The 26,181-nt window shown below is 42.2% G+C and overlaps 2 protein-coding genes across 2 annotated transcripts in view; one reads left to right on the plus strand and one right to left on the minus strand.

The window, feature by feature from the left end:
* The window catches only part of mospd2 (motile sperm domain containing 2), a 29,927-nt gene extending 28,899 nt beyond the window's left edge, over positions 1 to 1,028 (minus strand). The window contains exons 1-2 of the mRNA XM_056267275.1: positions 874 to 1,028; positions 728 to 785 (exon numbers count right to left, since the gene is read on the minus strand). Of these exons, the coding sequence (XP_056123250.1) occupies positions 728 to 785; positions 874 to 906 (91 nt within the window). The 5' untranslated portion in view covers positions 907 to 1,028. The remainder of the gene's footprint in view (positions 1 to 727; positions 786 to 873) is intronic.
* A 227-nt stretch (positions 1,029 to 1,255) lies between these two features.
* On the plus strand, positions 1,256 to 26,181 carry fancb (FA complementation group B). Its single transcript, XM_056267278.1, has 9 exons — positions 1,256 to 1,297; positions 4,071 to 4,969; positions 10,255 to 10,410; positions 11,314 to 11,406; positions 14,963 to 15,091; positions 15,711 to 15,883; positions 24,186 to 24,544; positions 25,353 to 25,581; positions 25,783 to 26,181. Exons 2-9 carry the CDS (start codon positions 4,106 to 4,108, stop codon positions 26,171 to 26,173), a joined length of 2,394 nt encoding a protein of 797 aa, XP_056123253.1. The 5' UTR covers positions 1,256 to 1,297; positions 4,071 to 4,105; the 3' UTR covers positions 26,174 to 26,181.

The following is a 26,181-nucleotide window of genomic DNA, read 5'->3' on the forward strand; positions in this document are numbered from 1 at the left end:
ACACACACACACACACACACACACACACACACACACACACACACACACACACACACACACACACACACACACACACAGTACCGGTCAAAAGTTTGGAAACATTACTATTTTTAACGTTTTTGAAAGAAGTCTCTTATGCTCATCAAGCCTGCATTTGTTTGATTAAAAAAATACAGCAAAAAACAGTACTATTGTGAAATATTATTACAATTTAAAATGATGGTTTTCTTTTTAATATACTTTAAAATTCAGCTTTGCATCACAGAAATACATTATATTTTAAACACACTACTCGACACTGCACAATACAAGTTAGCCTGGTTATAAACCTATAAGGAAATGTTTTACAAGCGTGCATGAGAGTATATTTTCATACTACACCCCAGGAAATGTCATAAAACAATATGCAAAGACTGTAAGACTGACTTTTAGCACGTATTGCTACTTATTCCTTACTAGTGCTACTTTTACAACAGCAAAACAAAAATCAACATTATGAATAAAACATGAATTTTGATTTCTGACTGACAGTTGAATTCAACAGCTGTGATATCAAAAAATAAACAATTGCCCTTATAATGAATGACACGTGATCCTCAAAAGTCCCAAATGTCATTGTGGATACTTTTTCATATTTAATATCTGAATTAATAAGCAATTGTGAGATCAAGACTTCTGTGATGAATGTTATTGTGAAGCTTGAGAACTTAGCGTACTGCTAACTCACCCTCAACATACTCGCTTTTAAACCTCTGTCGTGTTTCTTCGATCTTGCTCTCGATGTCCTTTTAGAGAGAGCGAAATATTATTTATAAATCCATTTCAGATGAGAATAAAATGCGTAATCCTTGTTTTGTTTAGCTGTCTAATTACCTGCTCTGATTCCGTCTGTCCTGCCTCCGCCATGATGGTGCGCACTGTCAGTCAGCAGTGGCCTGGTGTTCAGTGGGATAGACCCCAGACTCCGTGAAACTGGACGCGGGATGACGCCATGTTGGCTCGGAGATGTCAAACTAACCTTTGAACAGGCTTTTGCAGCTAGATAAAGTTCCTCTGATGTGCTTTGGCAATTAAAGGCAAATGATTGCATCATGTGCGGAATCTAAAAACAGTAAAAGCCTATGACAACATCACTTATTTGTGAAACGGTGATTGAACTGTAGCACTGTTTCTTTAAGAGATACCCGGAAAACGTGACGTGCTGCAAACACGCGCGTACTTCGAGGAAGAGAGAAGAAGCGTTTGAGAATAACATAACATTAATTCCAGAGTAAAACTGTGTGAAAGTCATGCAGAGGTACAGTATGAAACCAGTTTTGTCACATTTTCTTTCTGGGATTTAATAGTGTGTATCATATATCGTATCACATGGATGCCCATTTCCGCCACATTAGGGAAAAAGTCTTATTTTGTAAACCATTATGACATAAAAAGTCTGAATAAGTGCATACTGAGTCAATTATGAGATTAAAAGTCGAAATTGTGTCATACAACGTCATATTAATAACATAGAAAGTGAAAATTAGTACATACTAAGTCCATTATGAGATGAAAATTCGAAATTGACTAACTTAGTCATTCATAACATCGAATAAGTCAATTATGAGATGAAAAGTCGAAATGATGACATACTAAGCCATATTTATAACCTCGAAAGTAGAAATTATGACATACTAAGTCAAATATGAGCTGAAAAGTCGAAATTACGACAAACTAAGTCATAATTAAAACTTTGTCATCATTTTTTCTTGGTATGTCTAATTTCGACTTTTTGTGTCATAATTATGATTTATAAAAGCATGATTTTATTTTCTTATGTGGTGGAAATGGGCTTCCATATTAATATTAAAGGCACAATTTTCACTATATCAGTTACAAACTAATTGAAACTAATTTACACAATTTCTGTAGAAATGATGTATATAAACACTATTAACTGTAACTTAATAGTGCATACAGAATGTTAATTATTTGTTATATTTTCAATATGTACAATTTTAAAGTTTAATTTTAATTATATGTTAAAACTACAGAGCTTTGATCATAAAACTAAGCATTTAAATAGCATCTGACTAAGACATATTATTGACGGATATTGATTTTTATATGCAGTTTATACTTTACTGTTATAAAGATCTCATTGATTTACATTACAAGCATCAGAATTTCATATAAATATCAGCATTTGCACCAAATTGCACATTTTTTAATAAAACCGAGTTGTTTTTTCCTTCATATTCTCACTATATGAGCCATAAAAGCCTGATATCAAATGTGACAACATAAAAAAAAGTGAACTTTACATGAACTCCTTTCACAATTTCAACCAAATTATCATCATTCTCAATGTTCTACACTAGGGATGCAGCGATTTGAACATTTTGGCCGATACCGATAACCGATAATTCTTTATATTTGAAAGCCGATAATTGACCGATACATTTAAATCCAAATTTTATATAATTTTTAAGAACCTGATTACAAAAACAAAAGTCTCACCATTAAAAGCCACGTCCCAAACACACAATTATAATGTTCTCATAATTTTATATAGCCGATATGACAGACTTACGCTGCACATGTTGCACTTTAACTATATAATTTCCTTTTTTAAAGTGATTCCAATCATATTTCAAGCAATTAAAAACCATCATGTTGAACAGTGCGCACCTGAAGAGTCTCAGCTGAAGGAAATAATACATTATTTATCGGCTGTAGTGTTAAAAATTTATTAAATGTTTAATTAGGTTCCAGTACAATAGTATATAAACTGACACAGTACATTGTGTTTTAGATTTTAAGGTTATGATGATGATATCACCTGTTAAGCATGAGAGTCCTGTTCTCTCTATTGTAAGTTAAATGAATCAGATTACTGAGACTCTGTCTTTAATGGCTCTGGGATCCCCTGGCTCAGTCGTTGAATAGTTAGGCTGATTGGATTATCATCAGGATATGTGAATGAGACTGTTATGCTGATGAGATCAGGACTGGGGAAATGGGCTGACTCCTGTACTTCATTTACATGCCACCACTATGTAATTAATCCCACCCAGTTGAAATGTATATAAACTACAATGTAAGATTAGACTTGACGATGATTGCCAGCAGCTCATGTTCTCAATAGAGAATCCTGCTGAAGACACAACCCGAGTCTCCTGGTCTTCGCTTCTGAGTTTCCTACACTTCCTACACAAATTTTCTTATCAGGCCGATAACGATATCATTAAAAATGAACTTTTATCGTCCGATACCGATATGGGGGCCGATATATCGTGTACAATTTAGAAAAACGCAACTCATCTGCCAAATGCATCATCTCTCAACATCCAGATCATATTTTGCTTCAAAATCAAAAGAAACAAAATAACTACACTTTTTTTTGTTCCCCTCTCTCTTTGTTTTAAATTTTAGATTGTTCGTTATATATATAGCCTAACAATAAATATATATATTATATATTTTAATATATATTTGTAGGCATTATTTGAAAATGAAACACATTATCGGCATAATTTTCAACAGCATTAAAGAATGTAATCAAAATCGAAAATTATTATTTTTTTATTAATATTGCAGTGTTTATTCTAAATTATTTATCGGTGCACATGCAGGTGAAACTCGAAAAATTTGAATATTGTGCAAAAGTTAATATATTTCAGTAATTCAACTTAAAAGGTGAAACTAATATATTATATAGACTCATTACATGCAAAGTGAGAGATTTCAAGCCTTTATTTGTTATAATTGTGATGATTATGGCTTACAGCTTATGAAAACCTTTTCACAATTTGGGGTTTTCATAAGCTGTAAGCCATAATCATCACAATTATAACAAATAAAGGCTTGAAATCTCTCACTTTGCATGTAATGAGTCTATATAATATATTAGTTTCACCTTTTAAGTTGAATTACTGAAATAAATGAACTTTTGCACCATATTCTACTTTTTCGAGTTTCACCTGTATATCATGCATCCCTATTATACACAAAACGCTTTGGAAATGTGTCGTGTTGCAATGCATTTCCTCTCGAATGTTTTCCACGTCTTTTCTCTTCTTTTCCTCCAGCTAATCTTTGGAGTGGCGTTTGGACTGACGAGACGATGGCGGCGGAGCGGCTCGTCTCCATGCTCTCGTTCGCAGGGGAAGTGCTTGTGTTCCAGTGCTCAAAACCCCGAGATCATCGCAAAGGCTCAGAAGTTTCTTTCCTCCGTCTTTCCTTCGATCAAACCCTGCAAACCTTCTCCGTTACAGATCATAGCGCACACCCGATACACAGAGAAAGCTCTTCAGAGACGCTCATCGTTCACTGCGCTTCTGCATTCGATGCGCAACTGAGACAAAAAGTGCCTTGTGTTTTACTGAGAATATGCAAGAAAAGGACATCAGCTTTTAAATACATGCTTTACTCCATCGGAGGAAAGCTTCATGTTGAGTTCGCCTTACCGTACGAGATTAGAGACCATATTTCTATATTGCAGGGTCCCACGTTGATCTGGAGTCACGAAAGCTCAGTTTTCTGGGCGTCGTCGCAGAGCGGCGGCGTTAAAGAAGTCCCGATTCCTTTTAAATCGATCAAGTTTATTGGCGAACTTCCTCTTCATAAAAGAAAACTAGTGATTCAAGGCACTACGAATGATGTGAAAAACACACTGTATTTCATCGGCGGCGACGACGAACACTGTGACGCCGCATGTTTGGTGCCGAACGCTTACGTCTCTGTGCTGCAGTGCATGCTGGTCCTCTCCGCGGAGGAAGATGGCGGATCGATCAAGTCACGTGTTCTGGCGGCCACGAGCACCAAACAACTGGTTCGCTTTGAGGACGGATTCCCGCGCGATGTGTGCGCTCTCCCGTACGAGCATCCGCTGAGCGTTCGGGCGGTTCATACGCCGAGGAACGAGCGTCTCGTCGTCGTGAGCTTCAGTCAGGGGAACGTCTGCGCCGTGTGGAACGACACTTTCCAGGTGAGCGGACGTTAAAGGGGGCGTCGGATGCCTGTTTTCCACAAGCTGGTGGGATTCTTTAGGATCTCCATGTACAGTTTGGATCAATGGTTGTGTAAAACTGACAAGTTTAACTCTTGTTTAATGTTTATCTTGACAAGTTTAACCCTTTTTACAGTATACACATGGCTAATATGGGAAATATGCTAATACGGGAAATATGCTAATGTGGGAAATATGCTAATACGGGACGGTCCGTCAGCGGTCGTGGGCGGAGCATGAGCAATATGACATCATACTTTCCAGGTGAGGGTTTATTTGGGATTTCGAAGTGTTAAATTCAGCATTAAACATCGTCTTTAATTATCTATTGGTCCGTATATCCGAGTGAAACGCTTCTGGAACAAGAAGAGATGTGGGCGGGGCTTGATTGTGTCTGTGGGGAATTGATTGGATGGTTGTGGTTTGCTATTGGTGGATCTCGTGTGATTGACAGGTTATAGCCCCGCCCTCGTTATCAGAGAAGAGACGCTTATAGCTTGTATATTTTTGCAAAATTTGTATTTTTTTTTATAAGAAAAAATACAAAACAAATTAATTTTTAAATGAAACGTTTTTTTATATTTACAGGAACTAGAATTAACAATTAAAATAATAAAATAATTAATATTACAGGATAAGGTACTTAAAATAGTTTTTTAACCTTATTAAGATTATACAATACTAAACAAAAATAATATTATTTCTGGTAACTGGGAATGTAATGGTTTATTATTAGTATTACTATTATTATTAAATAATATTTTTATACTTGAAGGTACACAATACTTTATTTTATTTCATTTTAATTTAATTTACTTTATTTATTTATTTATTTATCTGTTATTTTTATTTAGTTTTTTATGTCTATTTATTGTATTATTATTAATTTATTTGGTTATTTTTTGTCGTTTCTATTTTTATTTAGTTTTTTATTTATAACTCTGTTTTTTTTTGTTTTTTTTAGTATCAGCCAATATCAGAAATATTTAGGTTTTTTTTTATTTATTTTTTTTATGGCTTTTTCAGGTCTAGAAATCACACTTTTGAAATCCCCTCATGCATTGTCTAGGTTTTCTAAAACCCTGGAACATAAAATAAAACACCAAAATAAAAATGTCAGTCGTTAGATAAAGGAGCATGATGTAATCTCGATTCTTGGCTGGTTTAGCTTTTTTTTTGTCTCATTTTAAATCATTAAGTCATGTTTTGCCCAAAACAGTCTCCCAAGATGCAGCTGGTGACCTGGACTTCAGTTTCAGCGCCGCTTCATAAGAGCTTCGCCCTGTTTCATAAACGATAAGCATAAGCAGACTGCGGTTCTTTGAGAGCTTGTCCTGTCAATCACAGCACAGGAGTTTACCGTACAGGATTTACTATTAAAACCTGCATTTAAAGGTTAGCGTTTCCACCGGAACATTTCAAAGCAGCAGAAAATGTCAGATTATTTATTATCTGTCTCGATGCATCAAATATGCATGCTAATATTAGTATATATGATTATATTATATATTCGTATGCTAATCCAGGAGCTCTTTCACTTGATGAGCAGAAGAGACTTCTTTTAAAAACATTAAAAATCTTGCCGATCCAAAAGTTTTGACTGGTTGTGTGTGTGTGTGGGTGTGTGTGTGTGGGTGTGGGTGTGTGTGTGTGGGTGTGTGGGTACATATAAAGTGCTACTTCAATATGTTAATTAAGCCTCATTCTTTCTGCTATTTCAGTTTCTTGAAGTGTGTTCTGTGTGTGTGTGTCAGGTGGCGTGGTGTGTGACAGGAGTGTGTTCTCTGTGTGTGTCAGGTGGCGTGGTGTGTGACAGGAGTGTGTTCTCTGTGTGTGAGGTGGCATGGTGTGTGACAGGAGTGTGTTCTCTGTGTGTGTCAGGTGGCGTGGTGTGTGACAGGAGTGTGTTCTCTGTGTGTCAGGTGGCGTGGTGTGTGACAGGAGTGTGTTCTCTGTGTGTGTCAGGTGGCGTGGTGTGTGACAGGAGTGTGTTCTCTGTGTGTGTCAGGTGGCGTGGTGTGTGACAGGAGTGTGTTCTCTGTGTGTGTCAGGTGGCGTGGTGTGTGACAGGAGTGTGTTCTCGTCAGGTGGCGTGGTGTGTGACAGGAGTGTGTTCTCTGTGTGTGTCAGGTGGCGTGGTGTGTGACAGGAGTGTGTTCTCTGTGTGTGTCAGGTGGCGTGGTGTGTGACAGGAGTGTGTTCTCTGTGTGTGTCAGGTGGCGTGGTGTGTGACAGGAGTGTGTTCTCTGTGTGTGTCAGGTGGCGTGGTGTGTGACAGGAGTGTGTTCTCTGTGTGTGTCAGGTGGCGTGGTGTGTGACAGGAGTGTGTTCTCTGTGTGTGTCAGGTGGCGTGGTGTGTGACAGGAGTGTGTTCTCTGTGTGTGTGTCAGGTGGCGTGGTGTGTGACAGGAGTGTGTTCTCTGTGTGTCAGGTGGCGTGGTGTGTGACAGGAGTGTGTTCTCTGTGTGTCAGGTGGCGTGGTGTGTGACAGGAGTGTGTTCTCTGTGTGTCAGGTGGCGTGGTGTGTGACAGGAGTGTGTTCTCTGTGTGTCAGGTGGCGTGGTGTGTGACAGGAGTGTGTTCTCTGTGTGTGTCAGGTGGCGTGGTGTGTGACAGGAGTGTGTTCTCTGTGTGTGTCAGGTGGCGTGGTGTGTGACATTAGTGTGTTCTCTGTGTGTGTCAGGTGGCGTGGTGTGTGACAGGAGTGTGTTCTCTGTGTGTGTCAGGTGGCGTGGTGTGTGACAGGAGTGTGTTCTCTGTGTGTGTCAGGTGGCGTGGTGTGTGACAGGAGTGTGTTCTCTGTGTGTGTCAGGTGGCGTGGTGTGTGACAGGAGTGTGTTCTCTGTGTGTGTCAGGTGGCGTGGTGTGTGACATTAGTGTGTTCTCTGTGTGTGTCAGGTGGCGTGGTGTGTGACAGGAGTGTGTTCTCTGTGTGTGTCAGGTGGCGTGGTGTGTGACAGGAGTGTGTTCTCTGTGTGTCAGGTGGCGTGGTGTGTGACAGGAGTGTGTTCTCTCTGTGTGTGTCAGGTGGCGTGGTGTGTGACAGGAGTGTGTTCTCTGTGTGTGTCAGGTGGCGTGGTGTGTGACAGGAGTGTGTTCTCTGTGTGTGTCAGGTGGCGTGGTGTGTGACAGGAGTGTGTTCTCTGTGTGTGTCAGGTGGCGTGGTGTGTGACAGGAGTGTGTTCTCTGTGTGTCAGGTGGCGTGGTGTGTGACAGGAGTGTGTTCTCTCTGTGTGTGTCAGGTGGCGTGGTGTGTGACAGGAGTGTGTTCTCTGTGTGTGTCAGGTGGCGTGGTGTGTGACAGGAGTGTGTTCTCTGTGTGTGTCAGGTGGCGTGGTGTGTGACAGGAGTGTGTTCTCTGTGTGTGTCAGGTGGCGTGGTGTGTGACAGGAGTGTGTTCTCTGTGTGTGTCAGGTGGCGTGGTGTGTGACAGGAGTGTGTTCTCTGTGTGTGTCAGGTGGCGTGGTGTGTGACAGGAGTGTGTTCTCTGTGTGTCAGGTGGCGTGGTGTGTGACAGGAGTGTGTTCTCTGTGTGTCAGGTGGCGTGGTGTGTGACAGGAGTGTGTTCTCTGTGTGTGTCAGGTGGCGTGGTGTGTGACAGGAGTGTGTTCTCTGTGTGTGTCAGGTGGCGTGGTGTGTGACAGGAGTGTGTTCTCTGTGTGTGTCAGGTGGCGTGGTGTGTGACAGGAGTGTGTTCTCTGTGTGTGTCAGGTGGCGTGGTGTGTGACAGGAGTGTGTTCTCTGTGTGTGTCAGGTGGCGTGGTGTGTGACAGGAGTGTGTTCTCTGTGTGTCAGGTGGCGTGGTGTGTGACAGGAGTGTGTTCTCTCTGTGTGTGTCAGGTGGCGTGGTGTGTGACAGGAGTGTGTTCTCTGTGTGTCAGGTGGCGTGGTGTGTGACAGGAGTGTGTTCTCTGTGTGTGTCAGGTGGCGTGGTGTGTGACAGGAGTGTGTTCTCTGTGTGTGTCAGGTGGCGTGGTGTGTGACAGGAGTGTGTTCTCTGTGTGTCAGGTGGCGTGGTGTGTGACAGGAGTGTGTTCTCTGTGTGTCAGGTGGCGTGGTGTGTGACAGGAGTGTGTTCTCTGTGTGTGTCAGGTGGCGTGGTGTGTGACAGGAGTGTGTTCTCTGTGTGTCAGGTGGCGTGGTGTGTGACAGGAGTGTGTTCTCTGTGTGTCAGGTGGCGTGGTGTGTGACAGGAGTGTGTTCTCTGTGTGTCAGGTGGCGTGGTGTGTGACAGGAGTGTGTTCTCTGTGTGTCAGGTGGCGTGGTGTGTGACAGGAGTGTGTTCTCTGTGTGTCAGGTGGCGTGGTGTGTGACAGGAGTGTGTTCTCTGTGTGTGTCAGGTGGCGTGGTGTGTGACAGGAGTGTGTTCTCTGTGTGTCAGGTGGCGTTGTGTGTGACAGGAGTGTGTTCTCTGTGTGTCAGGTGGCGTGGTGTGTGACAGGAGTGTGTTCTCTGTGTGTGTCAGGTGGCGTGGTGTGTGACAGGAGTGTGTTCTCTGTGTGTCAGGTGGCGTGGTGTGTGACAGGAGTGTGTTCTCTGTGTGTGTCAGGTGGCGTGGTGTGTGACAGGAGTGTGTTCTCTGTGTGTGTCAGGTGGCGTGGTGTGTGACAGGAGTGTGTTCTCTGTGTGTGTCAGGTGGCGTGGTGTGTGACAGGAGTGTGTTCTCTGTGTGTGTCAGGTGGCGTGGTGTGTGACAGGAGTGTGTTCTCTGTGTGTGTCAGGTGGCGTGGTGTGTGACAGGAGTGTGTTCTCTGTGTGTGTCAGGTGGCGTGGTGTGTGACAGGAGTGTGTTCTCTGTGTGTCAGGTGGCGTGGTGTGTGACAGGAGTGTGTTCTCTGTGTGTCAGGTGGCGTGGTGTGTGACAGGAGTGTGTTCTCTGTGTGTCAGGTGGCGTGGTGTGTGACAGGAGTGTGTTCTCTGTGTGTCAGGTGGCGTGGTGTGTGACAGGAGTGTGTTCTCTGTGTGTCAGGTGGCGTGGTGTGTGACAGGAGTGTGTTCTCTGTGTGTGTCAGGTGGCGTGGTGTGTGACAGGAGTGTGTTCTCTGTGTGTCAGGTGGCGTGGTGTGTGACAGGAGTGTGTTCTCTGTGTGTCAGGTGGCGTGGTGTGTGACAGGAGTGTGTTCTCTGTGTGTGTCAGGTGGCGTGGTGTGTGACAGGAGTGTGTTCTCTGTGTGTCAGGTGGCGTGGTGTGTGACAGGAGTGTGTTCTCTGTGTGTGTCAGGTGGCGTGGTGTGTGACAGGAGTGTGTTCTCTGTGTGTGTCAGGTGGCGTGGTGTGTGACAGGAGTGTGTCTGCTGCTCGTCGACGACTTCATGAGAGTCGGGTCGGATCAGATGCTGCTCGTGTTCGAGGACCAGGACTCTCCCGGAGATCTGCTCAGAAACTTCATGCTCACCGATCTGTGCGGCGTCACGTATTCTGTGCGTCAACGGGTTCATTCTTAAGCTTTTGCTTCATAACACAACATTTATATTCCACATCCCACTTGTTTAGCCTGTGTAGAGTTTGATCGAATGCTCCGACATTTCTTAAAGTCCCCCTGTAGTCAATCATTTTATCCCTTAAAACTCATCTTTGATCGCCTTAATTACATATTTAAACGTTTTTTTTCGTCATGCCTTAAAATATCTTGAATGTAACTCGACACCTCGCCTCATTTAGTATGCGCGGTTCTATGAATATGCAAATGAGCCCCGCCTCCACTCACTCACTCAGCTCAGAGATCCACTGGTTGACGATCACACGTTGATCTGATTGGTTACAAGGTCGTTTGTGACGTCAGAAACACCAGCGATTTCAAACCGTGTTTTTGAGACTGTCTTTGGTTCACTGCAGTTTTAAGGAGGAAATACTCAGCAATGCTGTCGACTTATGAACTTACACATGGTGTGTCTTAAAGCAGATTAAAAACACCACATAGACACATAAACAACATTAAACGCTGGATTCTCACCACAGGGGGACTTTAAGTGTATTTATCATTTGCAATCATGATAAACAAGTACTAACATTCAAAAACAGTTCCATGAACGATGTATAAATATCGTTTTAACATGAGAACATTATTAAAGACCAGAAAACTGAAGGAACATTCTAATAATTTTACTGGAAGAATGTTTGTTCATAACTTTGAGAAAACCTTGACAGAACATGAATCAGAATGTGTTATTAAACGGCTGTTCATATAAATCATACGTAAACAAACACAAAAACAGGCAATTATGAGACTTTCTGACTCATATTGTGTCAATTAACAATGTGATAAAGTACAAGAAACTGACATTTAATGAATTTGCTGTGTTCAAGCTGTGAGTGCTTTGCAGTGTGGACGCTCAGACGGGGCCGTCCTGAACACATCCGACTCCGTGCCGGAGAACTTTCTTCTCACCGTTCAAGCGCTAGAGTCCAGACTGCAGGTAATTCAACTCTACTGATATTTGGGGGCTTTAAGCACATAAATAGGTGATTTCGTGCAAATTCATCAAAAAGCGGCAAATTTGGCACAGATGTAGCTCACATCATACTGAAATGATTTAGCTAGGGCGCCGGAGCCAGCAACCCTCGGGGCCAAGATGGCGGCCAAATCCAATATGGCCGCTGTCCGAAAAAGCGTTTTGGATTCAATCTTACCAGTCTTCTTGATATACCCAATCAAAAATGTAAGAATTCCTATGGGTTTCCCATGGTCAAAAAAGGTAAAATAGACATTAAGTTTGTATTTGTATCTCATCTGGCTCAAAAGCTATAGCCAAATCCCTTTCAGGCGGTGGCCATATTGGATTAAATTGGATCCAATATGGCCGCCATCTTGGTCTCAGGGACCATTGGCTCGGGCGCCCTGGCTAAATAATTTCAGTATGCCCTCTGCTACATCTGTGCCAAATTTGGTGTTTGTAGATCAGGGTATCCGCGGGTCCTTAAAAAGTCTTAAATTAGATTTAAAAAATGTATGGCCTTAAAAAGTCTTAAAGTCTTATTTTGACTTATGAAAGGTCTTAAATTTTCAATGGCAATTTGAGTTAGACATATCTAAATGTTTTCCAAATTAAAACTATCTAATCAGCGTACTTTTTTATTTACTATTCGTTCTTTGTGGATTTGCTCGTTCACGTGACATTTCGCGTCACATTCGCGCCAGCATTACGTCTGTCTCCTGCACGCGAAACAGCAGGAGAGGAGAAGAAAGCTGGTTAATTTCAGTTCTATTGTAAGTTCATTCTTTATGTGCGTAGTGGTGTGCGATGTGTATTGTCTATTATGATATTGTAATCATTGTTTTACTTTAACGTTAACTATGTACGAGGGCGCACTGCGAGCTGACATCGCATTTGTCTCTCATGCTTGCTTTCACTGCGTGATGTGTCAGTGCAGTTATAGGTATGTTCCCTAATAGACGTATAAAGTTTTTGTATTTTATATATCATATGTTGTTATCATACAATATTACATCAGCAAGAGGGCTGTTTTCCCGTGCACAATAGCAAATATGATATTTATTTTATATAACAGTTAAATTAACATTGTTACATTTTATAAACAATATTGTCAATATTGTTTGTTTTCCCTTTATTTCGCTGACGAGAATTTCAAAATGAAACCGTAGCAGAGTCTCAATGCAAAAGACAGCGATGATTTCTTGACTGAAATCCGCGTTTTGAACGAATCATTTTAACGATTCAATGAACAATGACTTGCAGTTCCTGAATGAATCAGCCGTTTGAACAAATCGTTTGAATGAATGACTCCGAGACAGTGACTTGCCGCCACCTACTGGCGTGTTTAGTTTCACATTTAAAGTACCCTGTAATTAAAATGTTACAATTAGAAATCAGTTCATATTTAAATATTGAATTAAGAATTGAAAGAATTGAATATATCATAGCTTTATTTATGCAATTGTAAATGCAGTATAAATATATTAATGCCAGTTCTGATGCTGCTTCTGTGTCTCCTCTGCACTGCAAAGATGGATTTTGATTTAATGATTTAATATAACTGGTAACAGTGGTATTGTGTTATTATTCTAATATAATTTAATTTGAATGTTAGAATTTGACATAAAAGGTGATGCATACCTCTAAGTAAAAAAAAAAAAAAAAAAGTCCATATATGGGTGAAAATGCCCCTGGAACTCAATTTAAGGTTGCAAATATTGCCCTTTAATAAAAAAATGTTAATTCCTTTCACTGCTGTGAACTGACCACTGCATAGAATATGAAAAATATGAATATCTTCGTGAGTCAGCTGTCAACAACAGGCCTAAACCAGCCATGGTACCAGTACACAAACACAATCAGTAAAATATCATCTAATTATCATCAACAAAACTTTGAAAATATTGAGACATTTTTTTTTCAATATTGCGCACCCCTAATGTAAGGTATTAATTTTGATTTCTTCAGGTCTTAAAAAGGTCTTAAAAAGCCTTAAATTTGACTTTAAAAAGTGTGCAGATACCCTGTAGATGAATTTGCGCAAACAATGGGGTGTAAGGCCCCATACTACAGCCCAAACTGCTTTTTTGGACAGTGGCCATATTGGAATTGGAGGATCAAGGGGTCCAGATATACTGGGTCATAAATATAAACATTCCTATGTGTTTCCCATGATCAACTAAGCTGAAAAACATATCAAGTTTGTATTTGTAACTCATGTGGTTCAAAAGTTATAGCCGGAACCCTTTTCGGGCAGCGGCCATATTGGATTTGGCCGCCATCTTGGCACCGAGGGTCGCTGGCTCCGGCGCCCTAGCTAAATCATTTCAGTATGATGTGAGCTACATCTGTGCCAAATTTGGCGCTTTTAGATGAATTTGCGCGAAAATGTGCTTAAGGCCCCCCACTATGACGCAATAAAGCTTCAGCGGCGGTCAGCATACAACTCTAGGGTTCTAGACTCGCTTTTAGAGAACCCTCTCTATACAAGGGTACATGTTTCTAGGGATAAAGCTGTTTAATTCATAAAATAAAACCAAATTAATTGAAACTAAATCCATAAAATGCTGGGAACCTTTTCTTATAGACTCTTAATGAGTTTACTTTCTTCTAAAATGGAGATATTATAAGAATTGTTCAAGCAAAGATGAAAAACTCTTGCTGTTATTTCACATAAGTGTGTCCATAACACAAGTGTTATATTAGTATCATAGTTTTTATTAATAGTTGTGGTAACACTTTACAATAAAGTTGGATTAGTAAACATGAAATACGAATGATCAGTACTTCTACAGCATTTATTAATCTTAATGTTAATTTAAACATTTACCTGTTATTAGTTAATGCACTGTGAGCTAATGTGAACATGACCATTTCATTATATAACATTAACACAGGTTAATAAACGCTGTAAAAATATGTTGATCATTGTTAGTTAATGCATTAACTAATGTTAACAAATGAGAACGTATTGTAAAATTACCATAGTTTTAATTTTTTTTTAAATCAATTTTATTTTTGTTAAAGTTTTAGTAATTTTGTTGTGTTTTTGCCATTTTATTAGGTTTAGTTTTTTAATGTCTATAGTGTTAGTAATTTTTATTTTAGTAATTTTAGTACATTGAGTTAAACTAAATGAAAATGGAAAAAAAATTAAATGGCAACTAGCTAGTTCTTTTTTTTCCCTATATTTTATTTTATCTCAGTTAAAGCTTATTATAATTTTTTTATTCAACTATAATAACCCTGTCCAAAAGCTCCAAAAAGTACACAGTAATTAAAATGCATATCTCAATTTTTAAAAACTAAATAAAATTACATTTTAAAATTTGTTTTTTGACGAACAAATTGTGTCTTTTCACAATTTGTTTCGCAATATAGTGCACACATCATATGCACTTTTGGTGCTTTTTCTCCATTGCCTCAATAATAAGTGCATTACTGTAAATGCATTTTAATTTGTTTTCAGATATGCATTGAGATATTCCTCTGAAATGTCTTCCTCTCTGCTGCTGTTATTGGTTTGTTCTGACTTTAGAGCGGCATGAACTTCCTTGAAGACCTTCAGAGAGACGTGGAGGTCAAAGACAGACTCATACTACAGTCATTAGTGGCCTTGACTGACCTGGTATCCGGAAGAGAACATGTGATATTCCCTCCAGAACAGGTTCTTCAATTTTCATAGTAATATCAAATAAAAATAGATTAAAGAAGACTTATTATAAAGTGTTTTCAGGCTCTACTAGAACAGGTTTTCCTGCTTGAATGTTGATTATTCTCCTCATATTCTCCATTGTTGCGGCTCCTCTCTTCCCAGTCTGTCAGGAACGCTCTGTTTACTTCCTGTCTCTATGAAGCCCCTCCTCCTGAACAGCACACTGTGCTCTGATTGGTCGGCTGGAGCAGTGTGTTGTGATTGGTCGAGCGCTTCGAGTGTGTTTGGGAAATGTCCCACCCCTTTCCATAACCGCCAGTTTAACACACTACTAACTAACTCAACCAGGCCCCGCCCCTTTATTCTGCGCATTAATTATTATAATGAGGAATATTGTGACGTGTTCGTTCCCGGAAGAAACTCAAGATACAATGGAGGCGTTTCAGGAGTTCAGAAACACTGACACTCATATAGAGGAGAACTCACTTTTCAAGCTCAATCAGCAACATTACACACTAAAGAAAGATGAACATGGGAAAAGCAGAATATGTGCTTTTTAAAAAGTGCTGAAATTTAAAGTCAACGCTTGAACACACTTTTTAGATCCGGTTTGTCTGTATCTGTGCCGTAGGAAGGGCTTGTTTCTCTGTGGGATGATGATGCTGGCGATGAAGAACCTGATGTCTTGGATGATGGGATGGACACTGAATGTGCTGAAGCTCTTCTGGAAGTGGACAGAGTTTGGCAGAGAGTCGTTGGACAGAGTTTGATCGTCGGTGTCGTTCTGAAACCCACGAATAACACGTATGTCTCTCCTGTAACACTGCTCGTGAGATTTAAGTCTTTAGAAATCAATCCTAAGATTAATAATCAAGGCGTTTTCTAAAATTATTTTCACTAAAGGATGAATCAGATTTAATCTTTTTTTTATTTACACTACAGTATAAAAGTTTGGGGTCGGTAAGATTTTTTTTACTGTTTTTGAAAGTCTCTTCATCTCAACAAGGCTAAATTTATTTGATCAAAAATAAAGTAAAAATGGTGAAATATTATTCCAGTGTAAATCAGCTGTTTTCTATGTAAATATATAGTAAAGTGTAATTTATTCCTGTGATCAAAGCAGAATTTATTTGATTAAAAATACAGTAAAAATTGTGAAATATTATTCCAATGTAAAACAGCTGTTTTCTAAGTGAATACATAGTAAAGTGTAATTTATTCCTTTGATCAAAGCTGAATTTATTTGATTAAAAATACAGTAAAAATTTTGACATTTTATTCCGATGTAAAACAGCTGTTTTCTATGTGAATATATAGTCAAGTATAATTTATTCCTGTGATCAAAGCTGAATTTATTTGATCAAAAATACAGTAAAAATTGTGAACTATTATTCGTGTAAATCAGCTTTTTTCTATGTGAATATATAGTAAGGTGTAATTTATTCCTGTGATCAAAGCTGAATTTATTTGATCAAAAATACAGTAAAAATTGTGAAATATTATTCCAATGTAAATCAGCTGTTTTCTATGTAAATATATAGTCAAGTGTAATTTATTCCTGTGATCAAAGCAGAATTTATTTGATTAAAAATACAGTAAAAATTGAAATATTATTCGTGTAAATCAGCTTTTTTCTATGTGAATATATAGTAAGGTGTGATTTATTCCTGTGATCAAAGCTGAATTTATTTGATCAAAAATACAGTAAAAATTGTGAAATATTATTCCAATGTAAATCAGCTGTTTTCTATGTAAATATATAGTCAAGTGTAATTTATTCCTGTGATCAAAGCAGAATTTATTCGATTAAAAATACAGTAAAAATTGTGAAATATTATTCCAATGTAAATCAGCTGTTTTCTATGTAAATATATAGTCAAGTGTAATTTATTCCTGTGATCAAAGCAGAATTTATTCGATTAAAAATACAGTAAAAATTGTGAAATATTATTCCAATGTAAATTAGCTGTTTTCTATGTGAATATATTAGGGGTGTAACGATATTTGAACCGAACCGAAAAACCGCGATACACCACCCACGATACGTATCGCGATACTCTCATGGCGAACCGAACACGCCCCGCCCCCTGCGGCCCCGCCCAGCCCCGGCTCATTGCACCTCATGTGTTATGTGTACACAACCAATACAGGGCTGTTGCCTAACCACCATTAACCACATATAATCGCAATAAGCTCAGTGTTTTGTTACTTTTGATAATAAGCAAGGTGTAATCTTTCAAATTATGTCTATTTGATCACGAAATGTAAACAATAAATGCCGTTTTGGCGCTCTTAGATGTGGCGTGACAGATTTCACTGTATGCATGTGGCAGCGCGGAGCGCGATCATCTCTTCCTCAGTTACAGAATAAACATGAATGGACACCCGAAGGTATGTTGAAAGATACAGTATACTTACTGAAAGGCATCATAACTCGTGTAAACACTCAATCAGTGTTTCAACAGCGGAAATACGTCAATAAAACGCTTAGTTTTTCACATAGCTTTATATTTACCTCAGGCAAGTCATTCAGTGTACACAGCTTGCTGGTTTGCTAACTCTTTCACTAAATAAATGCTATATATTAGCCTATATATTATATTTTACTTAACCTGTTTATGATATCTTGATTATTTAATGTATGTTTAAAATAGTTGTCATGAAAATAACAGCAACTGTGTAAATTATTATACAACAATAACAAATTAGAGTAAAAACATGTTAATGCAAAAATTGCCTTATGTGCAGTTTACATGTTTTCATACAATTTGTTATTTGAGTGTTGATTATTATTATATCATTTAGGCTAAAAGTCTAGGCTTGTTAAGCTTTAATGTTATAGTAATGTGCAAGTAAGGGCTGTAGTTTACAGCATTAGCAGATAATTTTGTTATCCTTAAGAAACGTTTACTTGTAATTTAATTGATTTAAAGACAAGGACACAATTTGTTCATTAAAGCACTGTTTAATAAAAAATAAAAGCAATTTTAGCTTTCTAAACCCCCCCACCCCACCGAAATGAACCGAACCGAACCGAGACCTCAAAACCGTGGGACGAACCGAACCGTCAGGTTTGTGTATCGTTACACCCCTAGAATATATAGTAAAGTGTAATTTATTCCTGTGATCAAAGCTGAATTTATTTGATCAAAAATACAGTAAAAATTGTGAAATATTATTCCAATGTAAATCAGCTGTTCTGTTTCATTCTTACTGACCGCCAGAGGCAGTGTAAACACTATGGATTATCGCAGCGCCAGCTAGATAGGTCGAGAGAATATACCAACAAAGTCACGTGGCGTGACGTATGCTGAGCCCTGGAGGGTAAAGCTACAGTAGCTCAGCACTCTACCCTCTTTCGCTTTCTCGCCTAGTTGAGATAGGTTGTATTGGTTGAGTGACGCGCTGTCAAGTGCAGCTTACAAGAGCAGCGAGATTCGTCCTCACAAGCTGTGACAGCGCGTGTCTACGCTCTTTCAAGGATTTGGATTTTTTCAAGGATTTGGATTTAAATTAACGGCACTTGGTGAGTTTTGTTTTTTCATATTGCTTCGTCGGTAACACTCTGTGCCTCGGTGCAATCCGGTGGCTTGTGTTTGCCGCGCTATGAGTTAACGGTCTCCCGTTGACATAAGTTATCTAACGTTACTTAGAGTGTTTTTTCCTCGTATCCATGTAACACTTTTTGTCCCTCGGTTCAATCCGCCGGCCATTTTAGACACCTCTTATCTTTTTTCATAAAATTTTTGTTGGTATTACCTGTCGGTTCACCCGAGGTAATCGTTTTATTTTATTTTTATTATTTTTTCATCCCGCTTAACTTAACCTTACGGTACTATCCGAGGGTGTTATTAGCGAGTAACTATGGCTCACAGCTCGATAGCCACTGGTTTTCCACTGACTTGTAAGCTGTGCCCTAATAATCTTCTCCCTGACGACGGTCATGACATCTGCCCGTCGTGTTTGGGTGTTCAACATCTGCGAGAGGCTCTCACGGACCCGTGCATGCACTGCAGCCTTTTGCCTATGTCGGAACGACGGCTCCGTCTTGCCGAGTTAGACCCTAATTCTACAGTGAAACTAGGGCAGTTAGATGTAGCCCCTTCGCGCACTCGGAAGCGCAGGGCGTCGGCGGCAGCTGGTGCTCCCCTCCCAGCTAAGAAGGCCAAATCGCGAGATGATGAACATTCACATGTTGAGAAAGGTTCACTTTCTATGACGGTGTCGGTGCTTTCTTCAGAGATGGCAGAGCTGAAACGCCTGCTTCACTCACTTCAGCCGGTCACATCTGCTACACCTGTGAGGATGACACAGGAGGATGAGAATGTTCAAAACCAGGGAGCTGGGGAAGAGTCTCTTGATTCCCCTTGTTTTTCTCATCGTTCAGAGTTTGATGTGCTTTCTACAAGTGCTTCAGATTCCTTTTTTCACGATCATGGGGATCCTATGGATGTTGCTACACAACCATCACCTCAGGCTGTTTTCACTGGTTACCCAGCAGCAGAGGGCTCTAGTGGGGGGTCAGTTCAGTCGTCTGGACAAGCCCAGTCCTCCTCCGATGACACTTTGGCTGTGCTTCGAATGGCAGCTGCTCGTCTAGGACTTGATGAGTCACCTGTCCAATCTGCACAAACTAATGTGTTTTTCAGACAGACCACAGCTGCAACTTCTTTTGCCATGCCACCATGTAAGGATTTTGTGGCTGAATTCTCAAATGCTCTCACTGGTTCTGGTCCACCTAAGCGGCGCTCAAAGATTGCTCGAACGCTAGCATCTATGGCTGAAGCAGATTCTATCGGGGTGGGTCGTGCTCCGGAAATAAAGCAGCCTGTGGCAGCTTTGGTGGTCTCTCCTGATGAGGCTCTACGAGGGAATGTGCGATGCCCCAGTGCTCAATGCGGTCGTACGGATTCCTTGCTAAAAAAGGCATTCGAGTCTGTTGCCTACATTACTCGAGCAGAAAACACGATCTGCCAGTCACTTCTTGCTGCCACCAGTACGCTGGAACCTGCAAATGCAGATCCCTCTATTTTACAATTTCTGCAAACTGCTCTGTTGGCGACAGGCCATGTGACCCGCGAGCTGGGTAGTCTTACAGCCACGCTTCTGGCAGCCCGCCGCCAAGTGTGGCTTGCCCAAGCACGACTGCCGGAGGACTGTAAGAAAACCTTGAGAGATCTTCCTTTTGTTCCCGGGCATATCTTTGGTCCAAATGTTCCGGAACTGTTGGAAAAGCGGGTAAAGCTGTCTGAAGCCACTCGTCAGCTGACACAGGTGCAGCGCAACCCTACCTTTAGGATGCCAGCGGTTCAGACCCGACATCACTATGCCGCATCGGAGCAGCGTTTCCGCCGGCACGCTACACCTCAGTCACAGCCCCCTCAAAGACCTCGTGTTCCTGAAGATGCGAGAGTTTTTCGCCCACCTCATCGACAGTTTCCGGGAGGGCCCCGTCAGCGTCCCCCCGCGACCACTAAAAATCGCACACGTAAAGCCTGAGACAGTCAGGCCGGCGGTCGATCGTTTTTCTGTAGAGCAACTGGAGTACTGGAGATCCAACACAGCAGACCCCTGGGTGTTGGCGACTCTGAGCAGGGGATATACTCTACAGTTTCGGCGCCGCCCTCCCAGATTTTCAAGAATTGTTCCTACGATTGTCAGAGACGCGGTTCGCGCAGTGGCTCTCTCTCTGGAAATCTGTTCACTGTTAGAGAAGGGAGCCATAGAAAAGGTTCATCCCCTCGTTCAGAGAGACGGGTTCTATTCAACTTATTTTCTTGTTCCAAAGAAGGACGGTGGTTTCCGCCCAATTCTCGATTTAAGGCTTCTGAATTTGTTCCTGAAGGTCCTTCCCTTCCGAATGCTGCGCACAGCCGATGTTCTCCAGTCTGTGACAGCAGACGATTGGTTTGTAAGTGTCGATCTGAAAGATGCATACTTTCACGTCCCAATTGCTGTACATCACAGAAAGTTTCTACGTTTCAGTTTCCTGAATCAAGCATACCAGTTCAAAGTGCTACCCTTCGGCCTTTCCCTTGCTCCTCGCGTCTTCACAAGGTGTGTGAGCGCAGCTCTGTCTCCTCTTTGGATGAGAGGTATCCGTATTCTTCCTTATTTGGACGACTGGCTTCTCTGTGCCCCCACAGAGCAGCAGGCCGTACAAGACTCCAGACTGCTCTTGAGACATGTGCAGAAGCTGGGGTTTTCTGTGAACAAGAAAAAGAGCCGTTTGATTCCATCACAGACCACTACGTTCATAGGAATGACCCTGAATTCCTGCCTAATGTCTGCCTCCCTATCTCAGGAACGTGTGACAAACATTCTACAACTTTTGGCTCGCTTTCGTCCGGGTGTGTCTTTGCAGTACGAGGTGGTCCTACGACTGATAGGGATGTTAACAGCGGCTACAGTTGTGATCCCCCTGGGTTTACTCCATCTCAGACCACTCCAGTTATGGAACAACAGTTTGCGGCTAGATCCCACCAGACATCGTCATCAACTGGTTATAATTTCTCACCGTTGCATATGTGCGTTGAGGCGGTGGAGACAGTTAGAGTTTCTGAAGGCAGGAGTGCCCCTGGGTGTTGTTCCCTCTCGTCGGGAGTTGGTCACGACAGACGCTTCCCTCACAGGATGGGGGGCAACGTGGAATCGGAGGGGTATTTCCGGGCGCTGGACTCCGATCCAGGCCGCGGAACATATCAACCTGCTAGAACTCAGGGCAGTGTTCTTGGCTCTAAAGTACTTCATGCCGGTTCTGGCAGGCCGCCATGTTCTTGTTCGGTCAGACAATACCTCAACAGTGTTCCATCTGAACCACCAGGGCGGCACGAGATCCCGCAGGTCTCTATGGTTGACTCACGAGATCCTGACATGGTGTCAGCCACGACTCGCTTCACTGAGGGCAGCTCATATTCCAGGAGTGTGCAACCAGACAGCAGATGCTCTTTCCAGGGATCAAGTACATCCAGGAGAATGGAGGCTTCATCCAGATGTAGTGCAGGAGATCTGGCTACGATTTGGAAGAGCAGAGGTGGATCTTTTTGCTTCAGAGATGACCACCCACTGTCGCTTATGGTTCGCAAGGACAGAAGTGTCGAGCCCCCTGGGCCAGGATGCGCTGTCTCACGAATGGCCGAACTGCCTGCTTTATGCGTTTCCACCTACCCCTCTGTTATGGGAGACGTTGCACAGGATCTCCCTGTGCAAGCACAGAGTGTTACTCGTGGCACCACGATGGCCAGCCAGACCGTGGTTTCCTTTGTTGCTGAGACTTCTGACAGGCAATCCATGGAAGCTTCCCCCCAGGAAGGACCTCCTCTCCCAGTTGGAGGCCAGTGTCTGGCACCCGGACCTGGCTCGTCTGCAGCTTTGGGTCTGGCCATTGGGTTAAATCCTTACCTGGAGCATTGTGACCCTGCTGTTATTCACACAATCTCTAATGCTAGGGCTTCTTCCACACGACAGATTTATGCTTCCCGTTGGAAGCTTTTTTCTGCATGGTGTAAGGAACGGGGGCTCGATCCTGCAACATGCGACATTCCGCGTGTCTTAAGTTTTCTTCAACGTTTACTGGAGGAAGGAAAAGCAGCTTCCACGTTGAAAGTGTACGTTGCTGCAATTTCTGCATATCATGTTCCAGTTGGTGGCTCTTCTCTTGGCTCTCACCGTCTTGTCTGCAGTTTTCTGAAGGGCGCACGCCGTCTGAACCCTGCTCGGAATCCTCATTTTCCTGTGTGGGATTTGTCACTCGTACTTGCATTCCTGTGCTCACCCCAGTTTGAGCCCTTGCAAAATGTTGACATTAAATGGTTGTCCTTGAATACTTCTTTTTTGTTAGCTATTGCTACTGCGAAACGAGTCAGTGAGTTGCACGCGTTGTCTGTTAGTGAACTGTGCTTGCGTTGGTTACCGGATGGCTCCGGGGTGGTTCCCAATCCTTCTTTTCTTCCGAAGGTCCTTCTTCCTCAGTTCATAAATCAGCATATTGAACTGGCCTCCTTTCAGACTTCTTCAGGGTCCGATTCAAGTGCCCAACTCTTGTGTCCTGTTCGGGCCTTGAAGTGTTATGTGAACTCTACTGTTCAATTTAGACGGTCAGACCAGTTATTTGTCTGCCATGGTGGTGTGAAGAAAGGTGCTCCAGTGTCGAAACAGAGGTTGTCGAACTGGATAGTGGAGACCATTACGCTGGCTTACAAGGCGGCAGGGAGACAAGGCGATTAGTTGGAGACAAGGCGATTAGTTGGAGACTAACTTGCCATTCCACTAGGGCCATTTCATCTTCATGGGCTGTTTTTAGAGGAGTTTCCCTGGTGGATATCTGCACTGCTGCTACCTGGGCTTCTCCATGCACGTTTGCCCGGTTTTATAAGGTCAACATTGCTGCTCATCATGCCGTTAGTTCTGCGGTTCTTCTGGAGCAGCCTTAATTTCATCAGGTGGGTGGCATTCCTCATGACTATGTTGGTATGTGTCATCCATAGTGTTTACACTGCCTCTGGCGGTCAGTAAGAATGAAACAGAACGCTAGTTACGCATGTAACTGTGGTTCTGTGAATTCTGGATGACCGCCAGAGTTCTCTGTCACTCGGAATGCGCGAGAAAGGCGTACCGAGGTAGAGTGCTGAGCTACTGTAGCTTTACCCTCCAGGGCTCAGCATACGTCACGCCACGTGACTTTGTTGGTATATTCTCTCGACCTATCTAGCTGGCGCTGCGATAATCCATAGTGTTTACACTGCCTCTGGCGGTCATCCAGAATTCACAGAACCACAGTTACATGCGTAACTAGCGTTTTCTAAGTGAATATATAGTAAAGTGTAATTTATTCCTGTGGTCAAAGCTGAGTTTATTTGATCAAAAATACAGTAAAAATTGTGAAATATTATTATAATGTAAATCAGCTGTTCTCTATGTGAATATATAGTAAAGTGTAATTTATTCCTGTGATCAAAGCTGAATTTTCAGCATCATTACTCCAGTCTTCAGTGTCACATGATCCTTCAGAAATCACTCTAATATGCCGATAATCTGATAAATTGATGATTTGCAGATTAAATGCATCAATATCTAGACATAATACCAGCTGTGTCTCTTCCTGCAGGTCTGTAATGAATATGAGCGTTTCAGTCGTGGATTCTGGAGCCGCTCTCATTATAAACACTAAGATCCTGCCGTTTCCGGAGTCAGATGTGTGTGTTGCTCTCGGCCCGTTTGAGGCGAAGAACATCAGACGCTCGGATCGTCCCGCATCAACACTTGCTCTGGTCGCCGTCACTGATTTGGCTCCTTTATTAACCTCAGGCTGCATCAAATGGCCCATCATGCTCCATTACAGCACCAGAGAATCATCCGGGTGTTCTCGGGTTTCTCAGTTCTGCGGGAAAATCTCAGTGGATCTCAAAGATATTTCCATGGGGAAGTTTCATCCACGTCTGTTACAGGACAGCAAACTCAACACAGGTCAGGAGTTCACTTCAGAGTTAAAATTTCATGATAATTTACTCTCTGTAATCCAAGATGTTCATGTGTTTCTTTCTTCAGTGGAAAAGAAATGAAGGTTTTTGAGGAACACACTCCAGGGTTTCTCCATATAGTGACTTCAATGGGGTCCAACGGGTCGAAGGTCCAGATGTGAGTTTCAGTGCAGCTTCAAAGTCTCGACACGATCCAGCCGAGGAATAAGAGTCTGATCTAGACAAACCAGCGGACATTTATAACAAAATACACATTTATATACTTTTAACCACTAATGCTGGTCTTGCTCTAGCTGTGATGCGACACACATTACGTCATCAGGGTGAAAGGTCAAAAAGTTCAAAACTTTAAACTTCAAAATCGTCCGACATCGTTGTTTTACCTTTTATTTATTTATTTTTGTAAATGGCGTTTGACTCAGTCTTTGCACGTTCTCTTTGTAAACACTAGATCTGTTCTTACGCCTACGTCACGCTTGACCTTTCACCCTGATGACGTAATGTGTGTCGCATCACAGCTAGAGCAAGACCAGCATTAGTGGTTAAAAGTATATAAATGTGTATTTTGTTATAAATGTGGGCTGGTTTGTCTAGATCAGACTCTTATTCCTCGGCTGGATCGTGTCGAGACTTTGAAGCTGCACTGAAACTCACATCTGGACCTTCGACCCGTTGGACCCCATTGAAGTCACTATATGGAGAAACCCTGGAGTGTGTTCCTCAAAAACCTTAAAACTTCACCACAGAGGGACTTTAAGTCTGATTTGAGTGTGTGTGTGTGTGTGTGTGTTCAGACGAGGCCAGAGAAGACCTGCTCAGTCTGACTGCGCTGTTGGACTCCTGGTTGTTCCTCATCGAGTGTCCGGATCACACGCTGGCGGATGTGCAGGGGTTTCTTCACGAGTCTCTGTGTGTTTCGGTGCTGGACGTCGACCCGCGGGTCATGGCTGACCCGACTGACCTCAGGCTCTTCCACTGGGACCAGAGATCCCCGTTCCAGGCGCTGTTGAGCGTCCAGTGCATGTAATGACACACACACACACACAATAGATTGATTATTGATTAGATAAGCTTGCAAGTCACTCTCTGTGCACTTGCTGCGAGACTCCGCCCACATGCTGTTCTGATTGGCTGTGGGTTTTGATTGATTTTGACGCATCTCGCATCTAGTGTGGACAGACAAATTATTTGCACTGTATAAATAAAGATGACTTGACTCCACAGGGACGACCTGCGTTTGCTGCAGTTCCTGCACTCGCTGTGTGACTTCCTGCCTGCGTCGCATCATATCCTGTTTCTGGAGACCCGGAGGTCACGCGGACCCGGGCCGGATCTGGGCCGGACTCTGGAGACGGAGATCAACACTGCAATACAGGACCTGTCGTTCGTGCTCCAGTGTGGAGAGAGAGGAATGACGGGACGAGAGGAATCAGACACCGAATCCTCAGAGCCGCTCCAGAGACTGAGGGAGGCGTGGCTTAGGGAGCGTGGGCGGAGCCACACGAGGCTCCGCCCCCTGGTGGACGGCTCCGCCTACAGCAGACTCGTGGAGCGGATGATTGACAGGCAGCTGGACGCTGATGAAGTCGCTCTGATGGAAGCGGCTCGTCTGTAGGTAAAGGA

The sequence above is a fragment of the Rhinichthys klamathensis genome, unplaced genomic scaffold, assembly GCF_029890125.1.
Source record: "Rhinichthys klamathensis goyatoka isolate OS25496 unplaced genomic scaffold, OSU_Roscu_1.1 h1tg000257l_1, whole genome shotgun sequence".
Classification (NCBI taxonomy): Eukaryota; Metazoa; Chordata; class Actinopteri; order Cypriniformes; family Leuciscidae; genus Rhinichthys; species Rhinichthys klamathensis.